Source organism: Manduca sexta, chromosome 11 (assembly GCF_014839805.1).
Source record: "Manduca sexta isolate Smith_Timp_Sample1 chromosome 11, JHU_Msex_v1.0, whole genome shotgun sequence".
Taxonomy (NCBI): domain Eukaryota; kingdom Metazoa; phylum Arthropoda; class Insecta; order Lepidoptera; family Sphingidae; genus Manduca; species Manduca sexta.
The window spans coordinates 6,068,899-6,079,352 of NC_051125.1; the positions used below are offsets into that span (position 1 = coordinate 6,068,899).

The window sequence follows — 10,454 nt, forward strand, 5'->3', positions numbered from 1 at the left end:
CTTTGCCATATTTATATTACGACTACCTACTCGATTTGGTAAATGCATACATTATTTAATTACTTTTGTATTGAAATGGGCCAAAATCAACTGTCCTTTACGGCATGAAAATGCACTGAAAGCTAAATTTATAGCTGATGTCTTTTTATTTACGTTAATTTAGTCGCACATCGGGTATTAAAACAATTTAAAGAGTATTTTATAAAGTTAGAAAATGAATTGATATAAAATTCAATAAACGCTTAACATTTCAAGCGTGCCTCGCGTTTATTGCAAATTAAGCATTGCGCTATAGAAAATCAATCTTGGCCGTTAATTATCAACCTATTCATTAATCCGCCATTTGTTTACGAACATTCCCTTAACGATGTCTAGGTGGTTGATTCGATCGATCGGTCAGGTAATATTCACACTCCCGCCAATGGCCTGTATTGTGAGCCTATATCCATACATGTATTGTACATTAATTTTGCTTTGAGACCAATAAGGCTGTTTACAAACACGCTTTGTACTTTGTGGTCGGCTCGCAAACACGGCTCTGTCCCATTATTGCACCATTGTGTACCATCCACTGTCTGGAAATTTTGTAATTAATATACAACCTACGCCCAACTACGCTTCAAACATTGAAACCGTAGTTAATTTACGCAGGAAGCTATAGTTTTGGAATAAATTAATACTTATTTAGATACACGCAGCAAGAGTGACAAATAACATTAAAAGAATATTATTTGCAAAGATTTAACAAGTCTGTAGTAGAGGCAACAGTGGTGACTGATTTTTAAATCCATAGATTAATCAATTCGTTCAGTTCATTCACGAATGCAAATAGCGCGATATTATTGACCGATAATAATATTGCGCAGCTGCTAAAATGCAAAGATTACCAAGCGACGATAGCCTAGTTGGGTATGGAACGGTTTGCCGAGACGAATGTCCGCAGGTTCAAATCCCAAAGGCACACACCTCTGACTTTTCTAAAAAATCATGTGTGTATTCTTTGTGAATTTATCGTTCGCTTTAACGGTGAAGGAAAACATCGTGAGGAAACCTGCACATCTGAGGTGAAGGTGAAGATGAAGGTGTGTGAAGTCTACCAATCCGCACTAGGCCAGCGTGGTGGACTAAGGCCTAATCCCTCTCAGTAGTAGAGGAGGCCCGTGCCCAACAGTGTGACAGTAAATCAATCGAGCGTTATTTAAATTGTTGGCATTTGAAGCAATTAAGATCAAAAACAAAATTGCTGGCTCTTATTAGACCCGAAATCTTAGTACTTATTCTTCGCCTTAAACATATTACATTTATTGCTTGCACTTACTTAATACATTTTACATAAGGTTTACCTTTATTGATTAGCATTTGGAATAATCCAAACTTTATAACTCGGGATGAAAAGCCGGACTTGATAACGTCAAATTATTTTTTAAGTATTTATCATTAACTATTGTACGCCTTATTTAAAAAGAAACTTTATCTGTTGTAACTAAAATTATTTTATTAAATTCCTTCTTAGCGGATGCCATCAGACTCCAAGTAAAATTAAAGAAACCAAGACACCTAAAATTCTACAGGTATTAAGATTTAGTAACCAGTGAGTAGTTCTTTAACTTTATGCGCCATAGAATTACGCTGTATCAATAACTCCTTAACACTTAACGAATGCGCTTTCAATGCAGTTTTATACTTTATATTGTCGGTCATATAAACGGTTGATTTAATTAGATCTGAAAGACGATGCTATCAAATACTCCGAGACCAGCAATCGGACAATGTCGTAGTTTTTACAGACTATACCATATTTGTAGACAGTCTTTGGTCGCGTTCTCAAAAAGCTATTTAAACTGACCAATAATGACTGAGCTCTCGGCACCCTATTCCTTATTGAGAAAACCACCGCGCGGGTTTATTTTATAATGCGACAAAAACGGTTTCCAACTCATGAAATTCAATCAACATTATTCTACGAGTATTATACTTTTGTGCGCCTATCTGTTATTTCAAGGCTTTAAAGTTGGAATTGTCGTGCAAGGTAGTTTATTGAATAGATGTTGTAATACATCCTAGATTGCAATAAGTGACAGCTTGTCAGTTTGCTTATCCTGCAGTCATCTTTATACGCGATATTAACAGTTGTTCTAAAAGTAGTACTTACTTATAACTCAAAGCACGCTTATGACCCTGGTCTGTCTGTAGTCAACAAGGACACCTCACAAAATAATTTTAGGCCATAAATTTACACAACCGTTTCCTTATCATAGCTAATGTAATTCCTAACTTCACCCAACTCCCTTCCCTTATGCAACGTCCTACCGATTAATTATAATCATTTACTATTTCTTAATTGTAAGACGGAAAGATGGCCACATTTTCATGTTACATGTTTTCTTAAATTAAACCAGGTTTGTAGACTGCACTTATACCCAAATCTGGTTTCATGTCATAATAAAGGCAAACACAAAAACTCCCATTAAAACAATATTTTTTTCCGATTAAACTTTTAGCAAATTTTTTTCTGTTTTCGTTCACCCGTAAACGAAGGCTGTCAGACGTCGCCATTGAAATCGGTCTCCTTTAATTTTGAAGCCAATAAATTTCGTAATCCGCCAGTGGAATTTATATCGGCCATTTAGTGTCAATAAAAGAGATGCCCACTCGAAGTCTCTAGCTTTTTGCTCGCTCCACCAAAACGTCACAAAGCGCATTTTACATACAAAGGTGATGTGTCAATGACTAAGCATCTAGCGAGATGAAAAAACTAGAAAATTAGGACGTTCAATTAGTATTGGAGATTCTGAATAAATCCAAAGCTCATTAAAGCGTCCTATGCTGCATTAAAAATATACTTATTATACCATTAGGTACACGTGATATAAGTACGTAGGTAACATAAAAGTATGACTATACTCTAATTTTTTTCTAAACATGGCTCAACGCGATCATAGTCAGACTTACTCGAAGTAATTTCGGATTTCATGACGACATTGAGATTACTGGAGAGGCACGATTACTAAACATGTCCCAAAACCGCTTCCTCCCTTTAGGAAGGCTGGCAAAATTCCCACGATTCATTACTACTAGAGCAGTAGTTAAGGATTTCATGAATGTTTGGGATCACTTATTTTAATATAATTTATAATAGAACTCCCTAATATTACAGGCAACTTCATAAAATACTTTTGGGATTCTCACAAAGGTTTCGTTTGATTCGGGTCTAATACTTTAAAAATCGATAATCTACGGTCTACCAACTAATATATACGCTGGTGGTAGCAATAACTCCCGCTACCTAACTGCCTATTATTGAAAACCGATTATGCTCCCGGATTATTAAAGCAATCACACTCAGACGGTACGTCAATATTTACACATCTACACGGCGTATTATAATTACTACATAGACGTGTGTGTCTACCATGTCTTCACATTTAATTACGTCTAAGTGTATCCGATATATACGTATGTTGTCAGTTCCATTAAATTGTTGAAGACGCCTTTGAGTTCCACGGTTGCACATGACAGTATACTTGTTGGAACCTAATCGCTTGACGAGAGAATCATGTCGACACGTTCGCAAATTGCATCGATTGTTTACGACTCTGTACTAGCCTAACTCAATTTACGTATTGTGATCTACTTGATAGCATCCGTGACAGGGAGAAGTGACCTTTGTTGTCGGTTATGTACGTATTGAATTTAAAGCGATATCTAATAGATGCGGTTACCTGGTTTGTATTTAGATTAAACCAGATAATTTTATTAACAAAAAAATATTGATAAAATCCAAGAATATCTTAATTTAAATCTTATTAGGTATGGCAGAGGGCTCCATTTGCAGGAATGAGATGTCCTGGAATTAAAGTCTTAAGGCATATAAACTACCTAACCGCCAAATTTCATCCAAATCTGGTAAAATGTTCCTTTAGGTACTTTTAAAGAGCAAAAACCAACAAATCTTCACAAGTTATCCAATTTATAATATTGGAAGGCTAGATGTAAAAATATTGTGTGAGTAAGAACAAGAACAGTATGTAAAAGAAACGGTAAATAAAACGTCACGAAGACGTATTTTTCAAATAGATACAGAACTCAATTTCCATTCAGCAAATGGTTGAGCCATGTCGCTTTGTCGTGAGCCATTCGCAACGGATTGAAAGGCTGGATTCGATATCGTACGAAGCAGCTAACTGCCGATCGCAGCGACGAATCAATACCCACACGCCATACAAAGAACTTGACGGAATATTGGAGCTTAGGTACTAGAATATCGACACAATGGTACGGTCACTGTAAGCTAGAAAATTGCACCTCATGAAATTCCCAGAGCAAAAAAGCAATAATTGTCTTTTACGTATGTCTGTCACATCGCGTTTTCTCTTTCTTGTTTGCCGCTTCTTGTCCAGTAAACCTGTATGAGTATCTATCAAGATATATACTTACCTATACATATCAAGGAATATTCCTCTATTGGGAATTTTCGAGAGTGTGTGAAGTCTACCAACCCGCACCAAGCCAGCGTGGTGGACTAAGGCCTATTCCCTCTCAATAGTAGAGGAGGCCCGTGCTCAACAATGGGACAGTATATAATAGAGGGCTGATATTATACATATCAAGGTGACCATCCTTAATGGTCCTGTCTTATGTTATCTTACTACTTAAGTTAATATTATATATACGAAAATACTTGTAAATGTATGGATGTCTCTTAGAAGTTAACTCAGAACCGGCCGAACGGATTTGGATGAAATTTAGCACACACAAATTTCATGTTCGGGATTAACATTTATACTAAGACTACTTTTTAACTTGCTTTCGCAGGAAATCGTAACTGTTACAGTTTTATCAGTTATAAAAAACTGTATACCTATAACTAGGCTTACCATACGTCCCGGTTTGACCGGGATAGTCCCGGTTTGAGATCCCTGTCCCGGCGTCCCGGTCAAACTTGAACAGCACCGACACCCCAACCAATCGTTCCCCCGCCGCGCCGCCCGTGCCACCCGCGCCAAAGACGAAACAAAAGCGAGCGAGAACGAGTGATACCGACTGTAGCAAAATGAAAATGAGCCTCTCTCTTCTGCGTCCCGGTTTGGCTCTTCGTAATTATGGTAAGCCTACCTATAACCAACGCCTATCAGTCCAATAAATGTATTAACACTTTCTAGTACGCCCAACTAAAAACTATAGATTTATATTGTATGCTCTATATTCTATGCTCAAAACAACGAACAAATATGACATCCAAAGATGACATACTTATTTAGTCAGTCAAATACAAAATTAGCGAGTATCATGTTTCTTTAATACTATTCAAAATTAGGGATGTATGTTAAATCTTTATGTGATGGCTGCTTTAAGCCCCGGTCGCCGCCTGGCTCTCTTTGGAGTAAAGACGAACTGGACTGTTATTCGGAGAGCTACATCAAATGTTTTTGGAACTTATGTGATCAACACAGGAGCAATGATAATATCGCAATCAAACCTATTAGTAAAAGTAAGATGGAATTGTATTACTTACATGATTTTAAGTTACTCTCGAGGGAAAAACGTTTCCTTATTGTTCTACAAAATCATACTTTTGCATACTTACTTACTTAAGTACTATTAGCACTAGAGTACTAGTTATATTTTCAAAAATAAGCTTATGTATGAAACTACCTACTTTTAATAGAATAATGCATACTTCTATTACTTATTTTTTATTTTTATCATTGCTTATGAACGAATTCATTTTCAGTTATTATTGTGGAGCCAAAGCGTCAAGAAATGCCATACAAAAACCTTGATGTGTACAATGATGGTATGACTAAAAAATATTAATGATTACCTTATAATAAATGATAAAAAATTTGAAATCAATGAATTCAAATTTGATTTTTATAATGTCTGTATTTCATAAATTAATAAAGCAGTCTGTCAGATATTTCTGATTATCATTAAGTACTTGCCGCACATTCATATTTATTCTTGATTGTTGCACATAATTTTCGAAATCGCGCCATTTTATATCATCAACATTTTCATTTAATGCACTAAGAAATACTTGTGAATCTGCTATGTATTTAAAATTTGGCACATCATTGTCAATAGATGACACATTCTCATTCCAAGGAAAATTTGATGCGGTTAGTATTTTAGGTACTGCATGGTAACATAATCTTGCTTCTTGAGACATAACTGCAATATCCCCACTACTAAGTAATATGGCAGATGGTTCTACTGACTTCTCCTTGCCTCCTAGCAGGAATATAGCTGACTGACCAAAACTGTAAAGATGAATGAATGACAAACATATCAGTTTTATAAATTATTTTTAGCAAGATAATATTGTGTTAAAGCGAGGGCTTAATTCTGGCTAGAATGTCATAATCTGCATACACTTATGCCAAAAAAGTACTTGGGACATCAAAAAAACTTCTGGAAAAGGAGTGCCAAAAATCTTCTCGACATAGATAGTTCGAACCAGGCCCAGCTTCTCAGGTATGTAGGTTTCTTCTAAGGTGTATCTGCTGTTACAGCAATCAATGATTCGCAAAGAAGTCACAATAAATTTTTAGTAAAGTCAGCGGTGTGTGCCTTTAGGTTTGAACTTGCCAACTTTTATCCTAACAGTTCATTCCACTCCCAATTAGGTTATTGCAGCTTTATATATCTGATATACTTCATATTGGATATGTTCATCATATTCTAATAATAAGGAAAGAAGAAGTTATTTTTATCCAAAAAAGGATACTTGACTTATGTTTTTAGAAATTTCCATGCTAGTAAAGAGCTGCCAACCAATGCTAGTGCTTTTATAAAATATGTGACAATTTTGTTTTTAAGTTATAAAAAATATACAAACCTGAATGAGAATAAAGGTGCTCCTAAATTAACTTCAGAATGATCAGTATGTCCAGACAGAGTAGAATTCATGTGATAGTAGTTAACAATAGCAGCCTCGGCTCTAAAACTGCTATACCCAAGGTATTTTGCAACAACATCAGAGAGCTCACTCAAATCCTCTGGAAATGGTGTCTTGTTTTCTTCAGTATACACCTGTAATACACAAATAAATTATCATTATTCACATTCATAATCTTACAAACAAAATGCATACAATTCAACATTCTGTATCTGTAGGGTTATTCTAACATTAAAATGAGATTATGTTGAGTATCTACTCCCATATCTCTGTGAGCACACCAAGCAACTAGATAAAATCAATCTAGTATTCTTTAAATGATAATGCAAAAAGTGTAATTATTGTAACATCTAATTTCTCTTAATGACAACTGTACAGTGTTATCTATGCCTAGTTATTCAGATTTAACTGGTCCTAATACTTTTTATGGAGTTGTGGAGCCTATAATCAGGCAAACAAAATTAAACTGTATTGTCTGTGATGAACAGCTACCAGGTATATAAGTGCAACTTTTAAACTAATTCATATCAAATTATATCTTATTAATAATTTATAATATGAATGTTTGTTTTTGGAGCATTAAATTTTTTATAACTACATAATATAATAAATTGTATGAATTTTATTAACATTTTACTTTTGTATCCCAGTTGTGATGATATCCTAATGTTGTCCATCGTAGTTTTTTCATCAATTGTTTATTACACTCTCCATTTTTAAAACATTCTTGCCACCAATCACTTAAAGTCAACTCTATATCAATGTTAAGTTTGTTTGGCTTCCTTGGATATATTTCTAGACATTTTCTGATCCAGTATCTTTGACCAATGCTTGTAAATGGGTTTTTTATTAGTATTAACCCTGGGCGTTTTGGGAAGTAAAATGTTTGCCACTCTTTAGTGGTTTTTAGTCCTAAAAACCGTGTCCTCGGATCTTCGTGTACTTTGTTTGGCATTGTAGGTACAATCTGGAATAATAAAAATTGGTAATATATTTTTCTTATACCTAAATCCAAAACATAAGCATTGACAAAGACATACCTCATCCTGTTTATCCACATTCTCTGGAAATAAAACTGCACTGAGCGATGGCTTAGGCTTATTCGCCTTATAATACTTAAATTTTTTCATAAAGAAATCATCTTCAACTGTCGTTTCGGCACTTTGATAACTCATTTTATTGATATTATTCTAGGCCTATATATGATTTTTAAGTGTTTCAAACAGCACTTAATTTTATTCGTATATTCTTTACTGGACTTACAATATTTACACACTTACAATAGAAATACTAAAGTATTAAACATTGCAAAACGAATGCAGGAATTATATCGAATCGACACAAAATACATATTACAAAATAAAATTTATATCAATTTATAGTTTTATCCTATGGTTTTATCAGCTGTTCTCTTGTCATTTTGTTTACATCATAACATAATAGGTACCTAAGTAGATACTTCAAGCATGATAAAATATAAAAGAGATAGGAACATACCTAGTTCTCCACTTTTCACATAAACATGAACGAGATAAAAAAAATACGAAATCGAAAGCATGAAAATGTTTCTTGACTAAGAAAATTCACATCTATATAGGTACTTGCCTACGATTCATATAAAAACGTATTCCGTAAAAGAAAACACAATTTATTTTAACTCTTGGGTCCTCTCAATGTGACATTGACATTTACGTGTGTCGCGGGAATATAACCTTATATACTACATAATAAGGTTGTTTTTCCCTGACACGCGTAATGTCACGCGTAATGTCATGTGGCTGTCGGGCTCGCCCAATGATAAAAGAAGTATAGAGGATGGGTAATATGGTCACGTGACATGCGGCACATTTCATGAACAAAATGGTGCCGACTCCGCCCCCTACAATAGTGATATGCTAGTACCGAAAATTTTGTATCGACATCGAAGAATTAAGAGAGACAAACAAGCCCCAAAAAGATCAAATACGACAGGGTTAGGAACTACCATAATATAAATATAACAAACCATAATGTAAACAAACACACTGAAACTGATTTATAAGTAACAATTGTTAAACAAAGCAGTACCTGTTGTGACAAACATCCAGTTGTGTTTGATATATATTTGTATGTTGCACTATTCCTTGCTAAAATTTAAGTTACAGATTAAGATATTTATTTAATACATGATAAATGGAATAAGATAGCGTAGCCAGCAATTATTTGGTTGGTTTTATTTTATTTTATTATTATGCTCTTTGATCGAGAAACATAACTATGGTTCAGCAAACTAAAATCAATGACCGTAAAATGGTGGTTAAGATAATCAATTATAATAATTATTTGCAATAACAACAATATGATTATGTATCTATTTCCGTGCATGCAAGTTGTTGCTCGAAACATAAGACCGCCAATTGTAAAAATATATCTTACATTTCATCTTTATGTTGTTTCTTTTATGTTTATCTATTCTTTTATGTAACAATTCTAATTTTATTCATAGCAATATATTAAAGTAATTAGGTGAAGTATACTAATCATTACTATTTTACTTATCGGGAATATTGTTGGAAAACAGTTATCTTTACTCGCGTTAATTAAACGTGTGGTTTATGCATATCTTCTCAAAATGTAAAGAAATATGTATTTGGTGTAGGATTCCAATCACGTCGCTCAATATTCTCAATTCATTTTGCCTTGGTTTTTAAATTTTTGGTTATCTTAAAAAATATTCTAATTTCACTTAGTTTGTCGTTCTGAATAATACAATATTGATGTGTGCTCTAACATTCTTTCAAAGACAGAACCGTAACTGATAAACGGGCGTCTGTTAAAATATCGATATCAATAATTTCTAAACAAATCCACCCACCCATCCCTAAGCTCGTGTGTAAACAAACATAATGATTTTAATGTGTATAAATCACGCCTAAAAGGGTCCAAAGCTTAACAAACCAGATCCACATATCATTTTAATTGATAAAAACACATCCAAAAAGTAATTATACAAAGATATTTGCTAATTTTCGGTAAAAACAGTTACTAACCTATGAAAATATATTTCGGGGTCTTTCTTGCGTGAATTCGATTTGCATCCTTTCACACAACACTGAGTCATTTTCGAAACTTAACAAATACACTAATAAACACACTGAACAATTGAGAATATGATTATATTACTTTAAATTCAATATTTATGAAGATTTGTTTACATCGTCTGACACTACATGTACTTGCCGACTGGCCAGCATAAATGGCGTTTCTGCCGCAAGGCGGTCCCAGTGTGTTGAAGTAAACGAAATAGTGCCATATGCGAAGAAAGCAATTATTTTGTCTTTTTTGTTGCGTTCCAAATAAGCTTTGAGTAAAAGAGATAGACATATATATTGACAATTCTGCGTCGATTTCCCTAACATAAATATAACTTATTCATATAGCTAACTTTTGAGGCCTGTCCTCTTTATATTTAGTCATTGGGCTCGCCGGCAAGCCAAGAGCGGACACACGAGTTAATATACAGTTGATTACAAATCTTTCTTTCCAATACAAACATAAGGTTGCAAATACAAGA

At 34.2% G+C, this 10,454-nt stretch overlaps 1 protein-coding gene across 1 annotated transcript; it reads right to left on the bottom strand.

Moving 5' to 3' along the window:
* Window positions 1-5,866: 5,866 nt before the first annotated feature.
* LOC115442661 (nucleic acid dioxygenase ALKBH1) lies at window positions 5,867-8,564 on the bottom strand. Its single transcript, XM_030167780.2, has 4 exons — window positions 7,942-8,564; window positions 7,539-7,868; window positions 6,842-7,035; window positions 5,867-6,263 (listed from the first exon to the last, which is right to left on the bottom strand). The coding sequence occupies exons 1-4, from the start codon at window positions 8,074-8,076 to the stop codon at window positions 5,891-5,893; spliced, it is 1,032 nt and encodes a 343-aa protein (XP_030023640.2). The 5' UTR covers window positions 8,077-8,564; the 3' UTR covers window positions 5,867-5,890.
* Window positions 8,565-10,454: the final 1,890 nt, after the last annotated feature.

What these genes read in the sequence shown, in the direction of transcription:
- LOC115442661 (XM_030167780.2), bottom strand. Translation starts at nt 8,076, where the DNA reads ATGAGTTATCAAAGTGCCGAAACGACAGTTGAAGATGATTTCTTTATG. An exon ending in ATGTGGATAAACAGGATGAG is followed by an intron (nt 7,869 to 7,941) that starts GTATGTCTTTGT and finishes TTATTATTCCAG; the next exon opens with ATTGTACCTACAATGCCAAA. An exon ending in GCACCTTTATTCTCATTCAG is followed by an intron (nt 6,264 to 6,841) that starts GTTTGTATATTT and finishes TCATCTTTACAG; the next exon opens with TTTTGGTCAGTCAGCTATAT.